The sequence below is a fragment of the Adiantum capillus-veneris genome, chromosome 10 (assembly GCF_014529385.1).
Source record: "Adiantum capillus-veneris isolate H3 chromosome 10, ASM1452938v2, whole genome shotgun sequence".
NCBI lineage: Eukaryota > Viridiplantae > Streptophyta > Polypodiopsida > Polypodiales > Pteridaceae > Adiantum > Adiantum capillus-veneris.
In genome coordinates this window covers 99,161,500-99,183,931 of record NC_140940.1, presented here as the reverse complement: position 1 = coordinate 99,183,931, position 22,432 = coordinate 99,161,500, and the positions used below count along the sequence as shown (strand labels likewise).

The 22,432-nt window shown below is 38.4% G+C and overlaps 1 protein-coding gene and 1 pseudogene across 1 annotated transcript; both read right to left on the bottom strand.

Moving 5' to 3' along the window:
* Window positions 1-19,335: 19,335 nt before the first annotated feature.
* Window positions 19,336-19,654, bottom strand: LOC147449335 (uncharacterized). The gene is made up of 2 exons (XM_086522601.1): window positions 19,490-19,654; window positions 19,336-19,416 (listed from the first exon to the last, which is right to left on the bottom strand). Exons 1-2 carry the CDS (start codon window positions 19,616-19,618, stop codon window positions 19,336-19,338), a joined length of 210 nt encoding a protein of 69 aa, XP_086378727.1. The 5' UTR covers window positions 19,619-19,654.
* A 151-nt stretch (window positions 19,655-19,805) lies between these two features.
* On the bottom strand, window positions 19,806-20,357 carry LOC147449334 (uncharacterized; annotated as a pseudogene).
* Window positions 20,358-22,432: the final 2,075 nt, after the last annotated feature.

Sequence of the window (22,432 nt, the reverse complement as noted above, 5' to 3'; positions counted from 1 at the left end):
ACAAAATTTCATCAAATTTGGCCCAGGTACTACGATCGCGATTAGTGTACCTCAGTGTCAGAATTGGACAAGATTTGACATGTGCCTTCCTGATAAGATTCTAAACAAGTTTGTCTAAAGCAACCACACCCAAAAACATCAAAAATCAAGGAAATCAGGCCACTTAGGTAAAACTAGCCTGACAGACCCAGAAACTGCAAAATCTTGACTTTTGGTGATCCAAATGCAAAAAGACTTGGGGGATAGCCTTAAAACATCAATGTCTACAAGCATGCCAAATTTGGTTGAATTTGGGCTCAGAACTACGATCGCGATCGGTGTACCTCAGTGCCAGATTTTGACCAGACTTTACCTGTGGACTCCCCAAGTGTATACAAACATAAAAGTCTAAAGGACCTATGGTCAAAAACCACAAAAAACTGATCAAAACCACTGAATACAGATCCGAGTAAAAAACTGCTAAACTGGCATATAAATTGACTTTCAGTAGACCAAAACACATAAAAACTGAGAAGAAACCATACAAAGGGATAGCCTGTACACAGGACAATCCCAAATAGCTTTCATTTCCCAAAACAAACACCAAAATCAAGTTAAACTGATAAATTTGGGAAAACAGGCACTTCCAACCAAGAAATGGTAGAAACTTGACTTTTTTGAGTCCAAATTTAAAAAGATTTGGCAGGTAGTCTTAAAATATCCTAGTGAACAAGCTGGTGAAGTTTCATCCAATTTGGGCTCCAAACTATGATCGCGATCAGTGTACCTAAGTGCCAGATTTTGACCAGACTTTACCCACACATACACCTAGGTTATATAAGATACCAGGAGTTTTCAAAATTCAAAAAAGTGACCAAAATAGCCAAAAACAGCAGAGAGACAGAAAACCACTGCAGCAGACCAAGATCTGGTGAAAACTTGACTTTTTCTTGTCCAAATTCAAAAAGATTTGGGGAGTAGACTGTACACATCATTTTCTACCATATCCACAAGCTTCATCCAATTTGGGCTCCAAAGTACGATCGCGATCGGTGTACCATAGTGACATTTTGAGTTGAGACTTGGTGAGTAGGTAGCTGATAACTAGACAAACAACTTTATCAAAAGAACCAGGGTCAAAAAACCAAAAGACAGTTGTCAAATAGTGCAAACACTGATCACTGATCCTTCAGACCAAAATCTTGAGAAAATTCAAGTTTTTGTGATCCAAATGCAAAGTGGGTTTGGGAAGAGACTAATCATACCCATGTCTATCAACTCCTAAAATTTCATGCAAAAAGGAGCTGGAACTACGATCGCGATCGGTGTACCCCAGTGACATTTTGGACTGAAAATTTATGAGTAGGTAGCTGACATCTAGTGCAGCATATTTTCCAAAAGGAGCAAGGTCAAAAAAGCAAAAGAAAGTGGTCAAAAGTCCTATTTACACAATCAGGCCAATAATCGCAGAACCACCTCGGATTTGGGTTTTCATAGGTCAAAACATCTCCAAATTCAAAAATCCAAAGACACTTGGTATCAGGACATCAAGGGCTAGCTACTGTGCAAAAATATTCCAAATCTGTGACATGGAGTCAACGATCGCGATCGGTGTACCTCTACATAGTGGGGGTATCTGACTTCATAAGTTTGTAGACCTACTTGAGGTCATCCCAAATCTCAAGTTTGAGTGAAAAATACCCTCTGGAAGCCAAGATACAAGCCAAAGTCCTGTGTTCTGGTCCTGAGACTGTTTTGAGTGCTGTTTCAAGTGCAGTTCACTAAAATTTCTCTAACTTTTGATAGACAACAACTCCAAATTGAGTCAGGTATAGCTAGGAAGAAAGCTTGTGGGCAATAGCACACACCTAGACTGAATTTTTAGAGCTGAATTTTTCTAGGTTTTGGTTTTAGAGCTGAATTTTTCTAGGTTTCCTAAATCCAAACTTTTAGGGTACCCATAACCAATTTCCAGAGACTAAAAACGTCACAAATTCCTGGCTTTTTAGAGACTTGACCAGGGGCAAAAAGAGATTGTGTGCACTAAGCAAAGGTGTTCTTATCAAGGACCATATTGAGAGTATTGAGTGAGGCTTAAACATGACAACTCATCCATCATTAGGGTTTCCCACTCAACTAACAGCTATGACACCTACACAAACAGCCAGAAATAGTGCAACACCTATAACAAGAGGGTTGAGACAAGACCATGAGGCTTATCAATCATATCAACCCAAACCTCAAGGCATGGATCATGGATATTTTTCAAGCGATCATGTAGCTCACTGGAAGCCAAACCAATCAACTAAAATGCGGGAATTTGGAAGAGCAAAAGTGGAAATTGCTGGAGACTAGGAGGAGAACCATCCTCTAATCAACAAACCCAACGTGAGGTTCATCAAAACCAATGAAGCCACGAGAGTTCTAACGGATTACACTTATGATGGCCTTTATAGGTTACCTATTGGGAATCAAAACAACTTCTGTAGATGTTTAAATTCCATCATTGAAGAGTTGACAGACTACAAGAACCTCTATGCCTTCAAATACACAGATGACCAGGGAGTGCAAGTTCTAATGGTAGATAAGTATGGACGAGAGTACAAACTTGTCGATCCAAGTGACTTAGAGAGATACATATACAAGGGTACTCCGATTCCTACTTACTTTCAGCCAAAAACGATACCACAGCGCATATCAAAGGGGATTCCACCGGGATTTGCTCCAAGACGAGAAGAAGGAACGAGGGATGTCTTTGTGAGAGACCCCATCACGCTAAGATACATGGTTGAACCAGAACCAATGAGACCATATCAATTGGCCAAATGTGTCAAGAAGAAGTATGATGGTTTAAGGGATCCGTACGTACATGCATCCTTGTTCAAACAAGTGTTAAGAGCCGAACAAGTATTTTATTTTCATACATAGTATGAGGGATTTGGCTTAACCTTGGAATGGGTAGCATTGAATTGGTTCCAACCGTTGGACAAAAATGCCTTCTCAAACGTTGAACAACTGTTGCAAGAATTTGTTGTGGAGTTCTCTAAAAGGGGAATCAAGCATAACACAGTGTCCCAAATCTATGCATTCAAGCAAAAAGAAGATGAGAGAGTGAAGGAAGCATCGCTACGCTTCAAACCATATATAGAGAGATGTCCGGAACGCGAGTTACCACAGGATGAAAGATTATCAATTCTCTTCATAGAGGGTTTGAAGAATGAAACTCTCAAGAAAGATTTGCACTTAAAAGGATGTACTATCGCTACCACCTCTGTATTGGACATCATATCGAAATTCCAATACTCTAGAACGAGCATGTAAGCAACACTATGGAGTGGACTATGAGCGCTCTTCCACCTTGCATGAAAATACTTAGACAAAATTATTCGTTGTTTGCCAGAGAATGGTAATCACCACTCCTTCTCTACTACAAACTCTTTCAGCTCTTCAGGATTTTCAAGACTCTGTTGGACTGACCACCATGTCATCCACACTTCGCCCAATTCTGGTGCCCTTTGATCAATATTTCAGATCTCGAACATAACGGGCATCATTACATGGTATGCATCCATTACACTCCTCCACCAAGCAACCTTGTTTACATTGCCACGTAGACATGTAATTTTATCTTTCACTTTTTTTTTCTGGTCAAGCTGCCATTCATCAAAGGCCGCGCAATTGAATGTGTCAATCACAGCGCATTTATTATGGAGAATTGATTCCAAGGTATAAAAGTGTGTGCAAAACCGAGTTTCAGCAGGAAGTTTCAACATCACTGACATGCACATTCTATTAAAATCGAACATTCTTTGTCGTTTCAAGATAAATTTCACAACTTGACGTGTTGTATCAATTATTTGGGTGAACCATGTGGTTTCTTCGCCAGTGTACCAATCTTTCAGCACCAAGTTAAAGCTGTGCATATTACAACCATTGGCAAAAATGTGTGGAAGGAATTTCTTTATTAATTTACTGGTGTTTTAACAATTCTTTGCATTGTTCCATGACTACTTGAACGACATGTTCAACACCAATTTCTTTAATTACATTAATCAAGACCTCAAAAATGTATTTGCCACTTTTAATTGCACCAGAACTATCAATCGCCTTTAAAAACGTTTGTTCCCTTGAACAAACCAGCATTACATTGATCAACGGTCTTCTCTGAATATTTGACCAGCCATCACTCACAATCGTACATCCTGAAATCAAAATATTTCCAAGTATTATTTTGCCAACACACTCTTTGACTTCGATGTAACATTTGTCCAAGACAACATTTCTTATTGTGTGATAAGAAGGAGCTAAAAATCCTGGACCAAAATCATCGATTTTCTTCCAAGCAGCCTTCCAATGATTGCTGTCTACCATGACCAAAGCACTTCTAGTAAAGAATATTGCTTTGGTGAGTGCAGTTTCTGCTTCTTCTAGAGACTGTGCTCGAAAGCTTTGATGTAATGATTTTTGTCGCATCTCACAAAGTCCACCTTCATTGTGACGTTTAAAAGGAACACTACCTAGAATTTCCTCTCCTTACGCAGGTTAGTTAGCATCACTACAGGATCTACGGAGTTAATATTTGGCTTTGAGAACTCTTGACTTGAAGCCACAGAGCTATATATTTGTTTTCTCTTGCCACCCTTTTTGGCGAGCTCTTCTCTCAAATTCTTTGCAACAACTGCAGGTGCCTGAGCATGTTCACATTTCTTACAATTGTTTTTAACGCTACCCAAAAAATGATCCCTAATATGTGGCAAACCTCCTGATTTTGCTGTGTGACAAAATTTACATTGCCACTCCATATATCGGCCGCATATGTTGTGAGCATTGTCCTACTCTTTGCCAGGAGCTTTTTTATTCTTTGGCTTTTTCGTACCACTTGTGCCCACATTTTGCTCCATTGCTTTTAAATTAAAACTAAAGACAAAAGAATAAGATGTTGAGTTTTTGAAACATTTTTCTTATTTTCAATATATATTATAATTTAAAAACCATTCAATATAAAAGTAACCATGATGCACAATATGAGATTTTCAATGCACACTAGTCAATCCACATATCGATCACCTATATTGTAAGCAACCATACACATTGCAATGTAGTCTATGCATGGCGTAATAACTATAACAATGCTATGAATCTCTCTATGCAATTATTATTATAATGATTATTTACATGTCCACTTTGATTTGTAAACAATAAGACACATCTAATTTCATTTGCTACAAAAAAATAAACGAAATCAATAAAATATATGATTGGTCATTTCATACACTAATAATCTATCATAATACATAATTCACTCTCTGTATAAACCAATGCATGAACTAACACAAATAAATCTTCAATATAATCACTCAATTGAGGACTACTTGTACCCAGTGAAGAATTGTAGCCCACCCATGCAACCAATTCAATATATAAAAGCTATTTTAACCCAATCAAGGATTATAGCTCTTATATTGTGGAGTGACAAGTGTAAATCAACTTAAATGCAAGACTTCAAGGATCTTTATATGCCCAGTACACTAGTACAGGACATCCAATCCTTGACTATCGACTCATCATTTACATACGCTCATCTTCTAAACCAATTACAGCCCTCATTTGGACCAATGGCTTCTTTGCAATGAGCATGATTCTCTAAGTTTTCAGTTCTTTTGGTTTCGTACCTTTATGTCGGTAAACGAATTAAAAATTTTTAGAAGTGGTTACCGAATTAAGATCACGTTCGGACCAAAAAAAAGGACCTATGACTCTGTAATCTTAGGTCAATTCACGAGAAGATGACTATACCCGGCACTCGGATACACTCCCCAAGGATTTGCCTAGCTAAAAGACTAGGGTTAGCACACTATTTACTATATATAATTACTCCCATCGGGCTTTTCCATTTTCCCGGCGGGCTCGCCGGGCTATTGCATATACCCGGCAGGCCCATCGGAAAAATGGAAAACCCCGGCGGGCCCTGCAGGGAAAAATGGAAACCCGGGAGGTCCAACAGGATCTATAGGTTTTTGCAGGTCAAAATCAAAGTCAGGTTAACAATTAACGTGATCGTGTGATTTTTTTGTATAAATACTAGAGTTATTGACGTAATCACCCGATCGTGATTACGTTAATGAAATCCCTGGAGGTCATCTTTGATCTTCGACTCAAGGAGATTGTGTGCAGTATTTCACATACATGCAATGAGCGTTTGATAGCCATTTTCCCTTACTTCAATGGAGGAAGCATTGGGAAAATGATGCATAGTCTACCTTTTGAGAAAGGTACCTTTAGTCGAATTGTGAAGAAGGAAGAGAAAGATGGCACAGGTTCAAGTAAAGGTAAGGTAACTAATCTGAATCAAGGAAAATTAACTCGAGTCATGGCCTTTGTAAACAATCTACCAAAAAGTGAGAAATTTCCATTTAGTTCTTATTTTGATGCTTCTGCCGAAGAGAGAGAAGGAGAAGTTCGTATGAAGAGAATTCTTGCTACACACTTCCAAGTCAAGAAGTGGGAGCGAGATGTAAAGACTGCCAAAGAGAAGTTGCAATTCAAAGGGCACTCTAATAATTTTACTCTAATGTCAAAGGATAAAGATTGGAGACTAAGAAATACCAACTTGATGCTAAGGACTACAAGGTCTTCAATGAGTATGTGAAAGGTAAAATGACTTCATTTGCAAATTAGGTTCAAGCATGTGCAAGAGAAAAGTTGATGAAATTGGTTTGTACAATAAAGAGCTATATTTATTTGTTAATTCTAAGCGTAACTATTTTGAATCTTACAAGTTGATACTTATGCTAGATGTAAGTGGCAAAGATGGAGGGATGACTACGCTTTGAAAATATTGACTTAGAATTGTGCTCAGTACCTAGATAAGAGTACCTGCATAAAAAGATGATGTGCTCTATGAAAGATGTTTGTTTGACATGGCATGTGGACCAATGAAATGTTGATTACAGGGTGCGCACTTGGTTTAGGAAACTCTCTTCAGACATTTTATTTTGACGTTTTGATTTTGTATTTTATGTACACGGCAGCCATATGACATGGACATGCCATTTTGTTGATTGTGTAGTATGAGAAGCATGACATACTAGCACTTGGCATGTAGTTTGGTTTTGAGGGTTCTTAAGTTGATTTGGTAGGCTACTTTTATGTTTTCATTACATGATTGCCTATCGATGTGGACATGGCCTTTTGGTAATCGTGTGATTAGACTATGTGATTGGAGGTTTCCTATGTACTATGATATGCAAGTCGTACCACCACTTTGAAGTTAGATTACTTTGACTCTATTGAAAATGTGTTTGGTTTTAATGTGTAAGATAATCCTTAAATCCCACGTGGGAGCCCAAGATAAGGTGGACCACTTTTTTGAAAAAAGAAACTATGTGATGAAAATCCCATGTGGGAGCCCAAGAAAAGGGTGTAATGATTTTTTTTGAGAAAGAAGTTTCCGTACAAAGGAGACTCTGGCAAAATTTTTAAGATTTATACTTTATGTACAAACTCAAAATTAAATACAGATGGTGCTTGCATTTTGATTAAGCATAGACGTGCATTCATATCACATATAATTTGTTCAAAAAGACTAATCTTTTAATGGGTTGTGTTTTGATTTGATGAGTGAATTTTTTCATGGTTTTTTAAGAGTATGCATTATTTGTTAATTAGAGAACAATCCAGTTCATATGTGTGCCGTAAATCCCACGTGGGAAGCCTACTAATAGGTGGCTAGTATCATATGTTTTGAGATTGAGATTTGTATCAATTAACAAGGAAAATGCTATTTGTTTTTTGACAAATTACATTGATCAATTCGTTTATTTTAGTTCAGTATTCATTATATTTGTTGATTTTCATAATGGTTTGTTATCTTAAATGAAGTAGTGGGCCAAGACATTCCGTACAAAATCCGTATAAGGGGGGATGGTTCATTGCAAGAACGTCCATATCTTTCCATATGTAGGGGGTGGGTTAGCATGTACGATACCGTACATAGGTGGGTTTTTCTAATTTTGATGCATGCAAGTGACATCCTTCCATTATTAATAGTGAATCCCTCGGGGTAATGTGGGGGTTGGCATTCATGAACTAACAAGCAAATCCGATGTTGTACTTCTTATTGAAACTTGGGAGTATGATACAAAAGGATTAATGGCTTGGAGGATTACAATGTACATTCATTGATGTGGTCAAAGAAACTCAAGCAACAAAGAGGGCAAGGAGGAGTAGTATGTATGGTTAATAAAGGATTGAAAGATTTTGTATCAATTGTGAAAGATAACAAGTACAAACATTATGCATGGCTGAAAAATATGACACCAAAAAGAGCACCCATTTTTTTGTAGCCGGTTTCTACATTCCTCATCATGATTCCCCCTTTTATGCTTGCATGGACAGAATCATCCATTTTTTTATTTAGAAGAGGACATTTCTCATTTCAAAGGCGAAGGTGATGTTATTGTATTTCAGGATATGAATGCTCACACAAAAACATTGCAACATGATAGTCAACAATTTGATATGCCATACATTTCAAGGGAGTTGGAGGAAGTTCACTTGTATGATCGTACTTCAATGGATGATAAAGATCCGGATGAGAAAGATCCAGATCACTATGGAAATTACACATGTGTAATAACACGGGTATTCAAAATTCAAAATGTCACCACAGTCTCTTCAAATGTTACATTGTAGAACTCAACCATTCTAGTTCACAACAAAGTGAGGTCCATGAAGATATTGATGTACTCATCATAGGTTACAGTTGTTCCTTGAAATCTATAAATACCATCAATATAAAATGGATATCCAATGAAGTCTGTCTGTGCCTAGCTGAGTTGAAGTCTCTCTTTCCAGAAACTTGTTGTTGTTGTTAAAGTTTAGACTTTATTCCCTTCTTCACGGACATGGAGAAGATGGACTACTGAATAACTGAGTATCCTCTCTTACTCACGCCAAGAGAGTCACATGTGCCCTATATTTCATTGTTAGGCACTACAATGATAGAAATAAAACAATCAACATCATCCCGCTACAAAACCCTAAACATTTTATCATGGGATTTTATTCTTTGCAAGACCACTAGTTCTCAATGGCTTCAATTGTGTTCCTACATCGGCCTTTGGATCTATGTTTTCCTTGTCTGGATATATAGCATGTCTACAAAGAAAGCATAAATACCATAAGAAAAAACCATGTATATGTGAAATAAATTAGAAGGTTCATAATCCTCACCTCAATGCTTGGATTATTTTCTTAAGACCCCCAGAGCCAACCTTCAAGGTTTCAAGTTTTCGTAGATTCTTCTTTTGCACATGAGCACCTAAGCTTGTCTCTTTTGTTTGGAAGGTCTACACCTTTTCTTACAAGACCTTTACTTCTTGTGTGCACTAAAACATGGTTTTCTGATCCTCACAATGCAAATTAGAAAGTCACAGTCTCATTTTCTTGATGATGAACTATGATTTTTTGAATTTCTAATTTCCCAATTAGAGCTTTGCCATAGCCAAGCCGTCACCTGCAAAGGTCAATAAAATAGTGGGATTTGCAAATGCAGGGGAGGCATTGGTCATAGGATTCAAAGGATAGACTGACTTGTCCATATATTTACGTGTTTTGCTCCCTCTACTCTGAGTCTTTCTTCTCGATGGGTGTTACTATTGTGTTTTTTTTACTTCGCTTGCGTAATGGCTCATATTCAGGATCCAAGTCAGCGTGTAGATGATATTTATGTTTTTTGGTGAGGAGGTTTGAGGGGGTGGAGGAAGAATCCATGAATACAGAGTGCAAGAAAATCAAGAAACGAAAGAGAAGAACGCCATTAGTCCCTAGTGCATACATTGTTTGGAGAAGAAACTCCCTCCAATATGACGAGGTGCATTCAATGTAGCTGAAAAGAGACATTTCCTCAATCTTCATGGTCATTATGACTCTATCAAAGAAATCCACTTGGAAGTTCACCTTTTGAACGGTTGATGAGGACACCTTTTTTTTACCATACCAATTTTCTAGAGATGGGAACCCAAAAAAAGTATTTTCTTAAAAGGCCCTCCAAACGACCTCCAAAGTTCCCTAATGCAACACAGATTGTATGCCTAAGCCCATCAACCTCGCTTGAGTATAGTTTTTGGAGTAAATAATGAACAATCTTCTACTCATACAAAGAAAAATCCTAATAATATCCAACTCACCATAAAGACATCAAAGAATTGTCTTTAATGTAGTTTTTTAATTTATTATAGGTCTTTGAGAATGTGGTGTGCTCATATTGATGGGTTGTCACTATAAGCACTATGTTTCTTTCACAAGTGACCTTGTTACCACATTGGTATATGAAAGTTTCAATGCAGCACATATTTAAATACACATGAGTTATTATCATTTCCACGTGTTTGACCATGGCATTTTGGAAATTGATTCTGTTTTCATTGAATGTTTTTTAGGAAAATATTCTTAGCAGAGTTGGCCAAAGAACTTTGAATTAATTTCAACGGATGCAATTGGAGATCATCACTTAGATGCAATCACTTTTGTTTAACTTTCTCCATGCATATAGTCACTCAAGTCTTTTGAATGAGTGCCAAATATATTTTGATAGTACGAGGGAAAATATATGGCATTGCACTAAAAAGAACACAAGTTTTTGCAATCTAGAAGTTTTCCTCTAGGAATGCACTTATTATACGAGAGTATGACTTTACGAATTTTTTCTTTCTTTTCATCGGGATGTAGCTTCTCTCTATCTCCCTCTCAACCAAGGAGAGAGACAATATGAGATGGGAGCACAAGAGGCCGAGAGCATCACGATTGTGTACATGTTGGAAAATAGAGTGCCAATGGAGGATTGTGCACCAATTCTAGTGGCTTTACGAGGGCCATAGTGAGCCCGATGAAAGAATGGGGGGTCAGGTCTTGTTGTTGGGGTATGGTTGCTAGGATTAACATTGAAAAAGGAGCAGCCCTTGCACACTATTGTAGCCAGGAGACTGGATGGGCAACACTAGTGGATATTAGATGTGGTTGATAATGCAAGGGTAAAATCAAATATGGCATGATTTGGAAGAATCTAGACTCCAAACCCATGAGATCATTAGGAGAGGCACGTGGAAGTATCTTCTAGCTTCAGCCTTTCCTTTTGGGACATTGGGTAGAATCTGACAACCATTGTCTACTCAAAAAACCAACTTCCAATGAATTTTCCTCTTTGTTTGTATGCACTTCAATGACCTATCTTTTGCTATTCACTTGTTGTGCAACTCTAGTAGCCCACAACCCCACTTTGTTCTTTACTAGCATGGTGGACAAGAGCAAAACCCAGTTGGTGATGCACACTACAAAAAGCAAGACTACATGTGTGTAAACGAGATAACTGGATTTGCAAGGGGCTTCTAGAATATCCAACAAGGTTTTGACTCCATTCCCAAGGTCTTTTTTCTACTCCATTTCTAGGTTTTATACTTTCTATGTCTAATGATGTTGGTGGAAACCTACTACTTTTGCACGTGTAGGGAGATTGGCTATGGAGAGGAAATTGAAAGAGATAAGGGCACCTAAGAATCAATGTGATGGAAACAATGGTGTGAGCCATACCTTCACGGATTTTGGGAAGGAGCAGTAGAAGCTTTAGCGCATACAATGTTTTGGAGGAGATTGTAGGGGTTGAAAGTGTGCTTCTCTTTTGGACTGCTCTATCACTCTCTGTGTCCTTTTTACCTTGGCATCTCTCTCTCTCTCTCTCTCTCTCTATCTATCTATCTATGTGTGTGTGTGTGTGTGTGTGTGTGTGTGTGTGTGTGTGTGTGTGTGTGTGTGTGTGTGTGTGTGTGTGTGTGTGTGTGTGTGTGTGTGTGTGTGTGTGTGTGTGTGTGTGTGTGTGTGTGTGTGTGTGTGTGTGTTTTGTATCCGATGATCATAAATCTCCTCTTTGAACCACTTTTTCTTGCATAGGTTATGGCCTCTACTACAATGATCACTTTCAGGTTTCCATATCCAGCCTTCATGAACAATAAGGACATCTCCTCTCACTAGGATATTCCTTCCACTTCTCAACTGCCCATGAGAGAGAGAGAGAGAGAGAGAATTGTGTAGTGTGACATGGGTGGAAGAAATGAAGAAACTATGCATATAATGTCCAATATTTTTTATGGCCAATCCTTTGGAGTTATCTTTCTCAGAGGGAAGAATGTTCTACATGGAGCAAGGAGTTGTGATGAATATAGACGTACATAATGTCTTCAAAGGCACATCCCATTAGCCATTTGTGAATACAAAGATCATTTATGTGGTGGGTGCTAATGGTGGATTCTATGTTGATGGTGATGGGTGTCTACCATTTCTCACAGAAAAAGAATTTATTGGTGCCTATTTATTGTCAATAGGTTGTCAATTGTCAGTTACTGCCATGTAAAAATTGTACAGATCATAAACACTACCATGTAAAAATTGGTAAGACCTCCCATAACTTGTTTGGTTGAGTTCTTGTTGTCTCCACTCTAGTTGTTTTTCGGAAGTACACACACCCCAATGTTTTTGTCAAGCGAAGGGGGGGTGAAGGCTTCTTCTCATTGCTTCATGTGGTCTACTAAGCTCTACCATGGTTTGTTCTCAGTTCATTGTTGGTGATTTTAAAACCTCTTCGCATAAGGTTATTGGGTAAATCTAAACCCAAGGTTTGTGAGTAAATTAAAAGCTGCATATGATGGTAGCTACTTTAACCTACACCCTATGTGTTTAGGGGAGGTTCTTTGTGTTAGCACCAAGTTATATGTATACCTAAACCCTTGGTTGTGAGAAAGCCTAAAACTTATGGTTAACCTAAAACTCACGGTACATGAGTATACCAAAAACTCATGATTAAAGAGTAAATTTAAACTCTAGGTGTCATAAGAGTGGTGAGTCTAGTTTTAGCTTGAAAGTTGGATTGTTGGATTTCAAGCCCTGTTGGTAGATGAATATGCAGTCCAATATTTGTGGAGTTTGCATGGAAAAGGAGTGGCTAATGTGAGCTTAAAACTCTATATATGTAAGGATTCAAAAGCAATAATAATAGATAGCGTGTTAGTCTTGTTATTATGGATCATCTCTGCTCTTGTCTCTTGTTACCCTTCTTCTACACAACACACCTCTTTCACCATGGCTCCTCAGCGTCACTACCCACCATTGCGTTGCAACCAAAAACACACACTCTCTTGGTTTCAACAGAAATAGCCAAGTTTCTTAATCTAACCCTACCTTCATAGATGACATTGTGTCCCTACTAGGAGAAATGCAGTAGAAAAATACATTGTAGGATGCGTGGAAGAAGGGGTTAAATTTTTCCCCGGTACAAGCATGCTCTTCTATACGCATAACTAAGATTTCTATAGGACCACGTTATATGGCCTCTCTATCATATTTTCCCCCTTGTTTGGTGGTTTGTCGAGGTCTAATCATTGCTATACTTAGGCCATGCTCAGATTGGCAAGAGGAAGAAAGTGTATATCAAATCACCTATGCCTTACCATTAAGAAAAATATGAACCCTCTAAACGACCTTTGGGATTAAGGTTAATTAGAGGCTAGCCAATAGAAAGAGGGTGGTGGACACACTCTATATCCTCAAAAAAGTAGGGGGACATATTAGCCTTACACCTCTTAATGGCCTCTAGCGAGAAGATAATGGAGGTGTCTAGGGGAAAGGAATGGGAGGGTGGCGGGGGGGGGGGGAGGGGGGCATTGACCTCTTTTCCCCCACTTTTTGGCCTGGATTTAAATATACACTAAAGATTTTAGAATTTCAAAAAAAAATCAAATATCAAATTTTTCATCCTTAAAAGCCACTCCAACCTATTTTATGGTAAAAAAAACATTTTTGACCTCCAAAAGTAATAAACCCTTCTACTTTCATTCACTCACACTACAAAGAAACCTCTACTCCCAAAGGTGGAAAAATATGAGCTCACGGAGGTGTAAATGGTGAGTGGTCTTTACAAGGGTTCACCTCCAACGAGTGTAGCTTACATTCCGAGCTTGACATCATCTCCATCTCTAAGTTTATCACACTGGAAACAATCACCCTCTTTATGGATTTCAATCTCTAGGGCTTCACACAAGGTTGCATAGCATGTGATTGAGTCTCACAATGTAAGTAAGTTATGTTATCTATGGAGAGTTATCAAAGACTCCCTTTTAATTATTTCTTTCTATGGTTGTCACTAGATTATTAGAATGATATCATTTTGTACTTCATCGCTTTGTGATCACAAAACTTGGTGTTTACTTACAGTTGTTTTGAGGGGGCATGAGCAAGCAACCATATGCAAAGATAAAAAACATTATATTATTGGTCCGCGAAGAACCTTACGATACCATATTAAAAGATGTTGGTAAGAATACTAGGATTTGTGTAGAATCTTAAACCAAGAGGTACTCAGAAAAGCCCTTCATAAAGCACTACATTCTTCCCTAGTGTCATAGACATACAAAGAATCAAGTGTATATGAATCTCTAGATTAGGAAGACAAGTACTTGTAAGAGAAGTTTGGCAACAACGACATTATCTTCTCCCTTTGTTATTTTTTTCATGAGGTTGGAATCCTTGTTGAATGCTTTTGTATCTATATTTATTTTGGTGTGATGTTTTCTTTTTGTAAATGATGATGTATCGAGTGAGAGTATTTAATCTAGACTACTTCAATTTCATAGAGACCTGAGAAAGAAACATTGTTGATATTTAAGAATATTTTGTTATTGGTTTCCTCTAAGATGTTTCAAGTCTCAAATCTTAATCACTCCACCATAAAGAAATTCAAGCAGTACGTATTTTGATTGCAGCTTAAATAATAAAGAGTTATTCTCATTAATGTGGATCATCACCTTTGTCAAGGTGCCATCATTTGGGGTTGTTGAAAATATCTTGCTCCATTAGCAATGTTTCACAAGTCAAGAAATCAATTAGTATGCATATGCCACACTTGAATTAGAGAAAGGATAGGTTGAGATGGAGATGTTGATGTATAACGTGCTTAATAGGTCAACAATTATCTTATTATTGATTCATGTTTCAACATACATATATTGTAGATCCTTTGAGTTTGCACATTCTTTTAAGTAGTGTTGACTAGCTAAAATACTTGCCAAGTTTTTGCATCAAATCTTCATAAATCTCCCTACTCATTGGCTTATTTGTTGCTAAAGATGATACCAATAGCTATCACCCTTGTGAACTTAACTGTTAAATTGTGGATTTGACTTCTACTATGTAGCTCATTTGGATGGAGAAAGTGTAACATAGATTATAGATGCATGTATTGCTAACAAAGAAGATATGTGCCACTGGAGCCTATGTAAACTACTAATCAAGAAACCTTTGGCTGCATACTTTAGCAATAGGGGACACATGTGGTTTCAAATACCAAAGAAATTGCTTTACCAAAGAGTTTCTAAGAACAGGGGGGTGGACATAAGGGAGTAAAAATTGGCTTTTTGTTTGGCCAATTTTGTAGTGCTAAGTGACTAGCGCACATGATTTGTGAGTCTTTTGAACACAAAGCAAAAGCGGCTCCCAAAGAGTGCCTTGGTTCAAAATCTGAAACTGAAGAAAAACAATCAATATGAACTTATAAAATGTGTACAAACTTTAAAACAACCAAAATTTCCTTCAAACAAAATTTATTGCTAAAACTTTGCAAATAAGTCCCCCTTTGACCCCTAGCACAACAAAAATCTAAGGGTTACAGAAGAGAGATGGTGAAAATGAGACCTTGACTTATGGTCAAGCAACACAATTGTTTCAAAAACATGATATTTAGTTTTGATGGCATAAGTGCATGGTAGGAATCTCACCTAGGTTTATTCCTTACACATCATTTGTAGATCTCTTTTACTTATCATGTCTTCTCATGTGCAATCTTAACAAAAATAAATCTACACATTAAATGATTACAAACCTTATTTAAATTACCAAACAATCTCAAAATATGGTAGGGCTAGAGTGCTCTTACATATCAACAAACAAACAAGTCCAAATTTCTTCTCATTGACTTTGATCAACATACATTCATGAACAACTTACAAGGGGTATTGCAATCATAGCTCTTGCATCCATTCCGGGACATGGTATGCTCATGGGGTGATCTATCACATCAAAATATCTTTATTGGGGCTCATGTTAGGAAACAATGTCTTGGTAATGGAAAGTTGTTGTATTGTCCTACTAGGGATCTCTCCATGTTAGCATAATGGTTCTTGGCGTAGTGGGACCCACATTGCTTGAGGAGAGCTTTGTGCCAGAGATTCATGTTATGCAAGTTCCTTAAGCCATTGTTACACAGACCACCACTCAACTAACATAGTAAGAGGTCACCTTGTTTCATGATGCTTTAGAGACTTGCTCAAACAAAAACATATACGAATTCAACATTGCAAGTTGTATAATAACCACACTTGCTAAGTATATGTTGTACACATTTGCAAGTATTTACATTTAGATGGGACTAAACAACGCTAGAATATACATTATGACGAGCTTACCCATCTCTAATAAGAATGGATTTGAAGTACCTACCTACAAGATATAACAAAGAAGATTGTTTTAGAGGAAAAGTGGTGTTTAAGGTCTATTGTGTCAAAGATTATAGGGTTATAACCCTATAATCTTTGACACGATAGACCTTAAACACCACTATTCCTCTAAAACAATTATGCAAGCTCCACATGAAATAGAAGGAGATGAGCCGAGTATGTGTGTGTGTGTGTGTGTGTGTGTGTGTGTGTGTGTGTGTGTGTTTAAGTATGAAAAACCTCCTCATAATTGAACCATACTTAGAAAATTGTATTAAATAATATATTAAATAACAATATTTTAAAACAAGATGTCATAAACCTCAATTATCATTTCATATACACCAATACAACATTCTGTATCTAATGGATAATACAATCATTTAGATCAAAAATTTGATCTTTAATGATCACTACAATATAATATCTTATGTGCCCATCCTTTGGGATGAGCTTCCACTACATCTACATATAGAAGGATCTAGCTGGCACATTAGCTGGTACATTGGACAATCTTCCGTTACTACTGCAGTTTTTGTTATAATCCCAAGGAAAGAATCTCTTACCTGCCACCATCCAAGAAACACAAGCTTGTCAGAACTAGCATTACTTGGGAAGATAGGTGGCAACGACTCCCTCCCCTTGTTATTGGTGTCAAAAATTACAACAAAAACTACCACCATAACAAAGATCTAATATTAAGTTTGAGCCATTTATTTATGCTAATGTTTACATCAATTAACTCTAGAAAAAATTGGACAGCATCTCCTTTGTAAATTGGATCAATTCTCAAAAGTCCAGTCTACTACCATCTCATCCGAGACCCCCACTTGAGGATTAAGGCTCTTTTAACATTCATTGAACTAATTTCAAAGTAAACATTTGTGTTAAAAATTATGCATTCATCCAAGAGCATCAACAAGTACTTTGTAATTGTGAATTCACCACTACATACTTACCTTCATCAGAAGTGATTTCCTACATACAAAGATAGAAGTACATGTCTATAAGACCATTTTACTAGGTGGATGTTTAAGTTGGACAACATATTATTTACATACAGATTGTATTTTCAAAATTTCCAGTCATTACCACTTCTTCCAAGATCTTTACCAAAGGCATAATCATATTTATATAATTTAATTGAGCTCGAACGATCGATAATATCTTAAGCTAGTAAGTAAAAATCTAAAAATAGCCCTATCTATGTAAACTAGGTCTGAGTATCGAGCTACAATCCATGGAGGTAGGACAATGGAAGTTGTATGCCAACCATGTATGTAATAAGTTACGAGCCATACTCAGAGTAATAAGTCAAAATGTAAAATTTTCCACAATATCTCGCTTGTATCTACTTATTATGCTGAAAAAATCCAGTACCTACATATTGTATGAAAATCTCACATGAGTTTGTTGTCAAACACAGTGATCATATCCGCCTATCCTCCACTGAGAGTTAACATTAAAGAAACTGATGTATGTTCAACTCGAAACACATATGAATTTTAATCATGATGTAATGATGATTCACAATGATGATTCAATGCATTCCCACCTCATAGTATAATATCCAATCTAAACTGCTTCCAAAAGATATACTATATATAATGTCATTTATATTTATATATACCTACAAATGAGATACCAAAGGATATGTACCATATAAGGCGGATGTTTAATTTCTTCTGTAAAGTCAGCCTAAGAAGTCTACAACTATTATTAAAACAGAAGAGAGGTAGCATCACTCCAGCTTAGCTTCTGGTATTAAAGATCTCTAAAAAGAAAAAATTGGACATCATCTCCTTTGTAAAACGGACAACATTTCAAATTTCCAATCAATGCCATCTCTGTTGAGACCCTCACATGAGGTTTAAGGCTCTAGCAACTAATACATATGTGTTATTTTCAAGTCAAAAAATCCATCATGCCAAACTTGGTCATGTCAAATTCTGAAGTCTACAAACAATTCTCTTTATGATGCAATAAACCAGCTATTTATGTTCTATCATCAGTTAGACCAGTCTTGAACAGTCAACAAAGCCCAATGGTCATACCTATTATGCTAATAATAATCATTCCACATCCATACATTTAATATTACTTTTGCCAAGTCCCAAGAGCAAGCAAATATCTCTATTTTAAGATAGATATATACATTAAAAAATAGCCAATGCTTAGGATTGATTAACTCCAAGTCTAACGGGTAATTTAGACCAATCAGATCACCCCATTTTTGTATTGCAACTCTGAGTGCAAAACCCCAAACATAATCGATACATAATTTTTAGTGTCGACTTTGGACGTTGACAGAAGGAAGCCGGAGTGGGGCACCTCTATAGCAATGCTTCTCTGCCAGTTTGAACTTCCAATAAATACGACCAAAACACTACTTATCTCAGCTTGCAAGACCGCCTCAAAATTGCCGGCTCAAGCTCTTGGCCATGGGGGCTTACAAGCACACACCGACTAGGAAAAAGAAACAATCTCACAACATGAAACTACAACACTCGCCAACCAGGTTGAGAGGAAAACAAACCAAGTGCATACTAAGATCCTTCCTCTTTGATCTTATCGTGTCCTGCAAAATCACATTTGCAAAGCTTCTTATATGCAACTCAGTTGTCAGCATGCATTGAGCTTTTCAACCGCTTAAGATCAGCATCCTCCAAAATTGAGCTTGGGATCTCCTCTGTGATCAGAGCCCTTCAACATGGACGAAGTCCTGCACCAAAAGGTCGCCATCATCTCTGACGTTCTCCCTCAAGTTTAACAGTGACTAGAGTCATGAGCCCTCTTTGTCGAGCCTTACCACAGCCCCTCAGCTCACAAAATTGTTCCCCTTGATTCTGCTTGCCCACTTGCCCCAAAGCTGGTCGCTTCCTCTCTGCTCACAACTCTCCTGTAGTTATCAAGAACGTTTTTTATTTATCTGCTCTTGCACACAAAGGGGAGGCTCACTCCACCCTTCTCACCATCGCACAACACACAATGCTGCCCTGTCGATTTTGCAACCCCTCTCTACCATCTGGACCCGACAGCACGGGGAGGCACTCAGAGGAGAAAAAACGCAGGCCAGCTACATCACCGCCCTCGGCCACCATCTTCTTCTTTTCCTGGTGCGCCTCCCATTCCCAACACGCTCCCCTGTCTCTGGCTTCTCCTCCTGCTCGAACTGGCCACCCGCTCTCAGACAGCGCCCTCCCGCTCGGCTGTGCTAGTTACGCCACCTCAGGGCCCACATACCGCCTTCTGTATCTGGCAACGACTTTTTAACTGTTTTTTACATCCTCAGTTAGTCCTTCTTACCTCTTGATCTCCCAATGATTGACTCCCATGATAAATCAGTTGACCATGTTGCCCACGTGTACAACATGCACACCAGGCGACGAGCAAGAAACGATTAACTCTACATCTTGGGCTAGCACACTCAGTAAGCCACCAATGCACTGAGCAAAAGCATCCTGGACTCTTCCTTCAGCCTAGATGAACGAGAATGTACCCCTTGAGACCTCACCTATGACATGCATGATAGAAGCATCATGATTAGATCCTCCCACTGCTATCAAGCACGACAACGAGACTGATAGGGGCATGGGATTGAGGACAAAAGAGGGAGATGCATGCATACCACGACCACAAAGCATACCAACAGTCTGACCCAAAAACCCTTGCCACCGCATCTACCCTCATTGACCAAGTCGAGACCACCAACTGCAAGCACGCAAAACTCATGAGACAATTTGACAAACATTCCAACACTAGAGATTGTCTTTTTGCCCATTCCAAAAAACACCTAACAACGTGAAGCATGTCACTATGAAGAACAGTTGAAATAACCATTGAATACTCAATTACTAATCATAATAGAGACTATTTGTGCAGGAGACAAACATGTATAATACATATAATCCAAAAATATGACTCAATGAGCCAATGAACAAATCGACAATGTAATTGTACTAAGTAGGTGCAAATGCACCTACCTGTGTTGAGGTGCTCTCCTTTGTATATTTGTCCATGCACATGAAATGGAAGGCAGCCTATGCCAATGATCATATTCCGTTTGCTTATGCGCAACAGGTGTTGTATTATAGATGAGCAAAGGTCAGGTTCCTGATCAGCATCGGGTCCAATCTTTGAATCCACGCTGTCACTGTTTTTTCTGAGGGGGGGAATGGAAGGAGATCTGTACGTACATTGGCTTGTAGCCTTGTTAAATCGTCACATTTGAGGAACGCAAGAGCATGACTTGTATGCACCTATGTGTGTGTGTGTGAGAGAGAGAGAGAGAGAGTGTGTGTGTGTGTGTGTGTGTGTGTGTGTGTGTGTGTGTGTGTGTGTGTGTGTGTGTGAGAGAGAGAGAGAGAGAGAGAGTGAGTGATAGAGAGAGAGAGAGAGCGAAAGCAAAAGCGTGTACAGCAATAAGAGCATGCACAAGGAGTATCGCATGGTGATCTGGGAGAGGAGAAGCTCCTTATCCGCAAAAAGAATCAGAAAAAGGCCTGACGAGTTTTGGGGGCACGCTAGTAAGCTTTATGTGGGAGGGTGAGATAGCATCAAAAACTACAAGGATGCCAGCAATGAGAGAGAAAGGTGGGGTAGCACCAAAAACTACTAGGAGAAATAGAGAATAGTATCAGGGCTGCACATGCATGGCCATATAAAGAGAAGAGCTGCTCATATAGTTAAGTCACCAGGTGGTTGGTGTGCATGTGTACCCACCTCCAACCGGTACCCGATTATGGACATAAATATATAGTGATTCCGTGAGAAGGGAAAAGTCTCCAAGAAGGGAAAGGTCCATTCTCTAAAGATAGAGACAATCAGAGAGTGCAAGAGACTCTGCACATATTTGTACAATCTTTCCTCGAGTGAGTGGGTGCTCGTAAATTTACTGACTTTGTGTGTATACTGCACACCATTGAGAAGGGCGGGCAACACCAAGATGTATCTCCAAGTCAAGGGATCCCACAAGGACTTCTAGAATTCCGTCATGGCGTAGATATAGGAATTGACACTGTCAGCTCGTAGAGTGAGACAAAGGTCGTGACTAGATAAGGGCCTAAATAGAGAATAGTATCTATATTTAATAAGCAAGGGTGTGTGTCGGTGTGGTATACATCTGGTAGAGATTTGGTACCATGAGCAATTACATGTGGTCTTCTCTAGATACTCCGTGAAACTTTTCTAGAGAGTAGCACCTCTAGGTTAGCACGCCAAAAAGGGAAGATGTCAGCCAAGGGTTAGCCAACGACTTGTCAGCTAGATAAGTGTGTGTGTGTGTGTGTGTGTGGTATGCACATATACACACATAGGAGCTGATTTTGGTAAAAAAATGGTTGAAAGTTTGAATTGAACACTTAAGAGGAAGAAAGATAACACAAAATGAATTAGAGCGTAAAAACTATCACTTACATCCACCTAACGATCGACATTGGTGTCCAACTTGTAGCAGGATATTATTATGACGATCTTTGGTCACCCACGTATATGACTTTGGATGCAAACTCTCTAGGAAAGCAAATATACGCACTTATGGTATGCAGGATGCATGGTTTGTGATATTGTTGAACACTATGGTTGCTAAACCTAAGGATGCAAAGGAGGAGGCAATGGAAGGGAAAAGAGGGAAGCAGGCACACAACACTTGTGCTTCTCTTCCATATGAAGAACCTCTATAACACAATATTTAGGAGATGAATCTAATGTGAGGCGTTGCACCGTGTGCATGGCCTTTTCTTTGCCTTGCAAAAGAGGACAATATTTCTTGTTATGTTGGTCTCAAAGACATCTAAAACACAGTAGTGCTAAGAGACCCACGCTGAGTATCTCGTGATTGCTTGGGCTTCTTAGCCTCTTGTGGACGTGGAGAGGTAGATTGTCTCTTATTCCTCTTGGAACGTGTGGGAGATCTA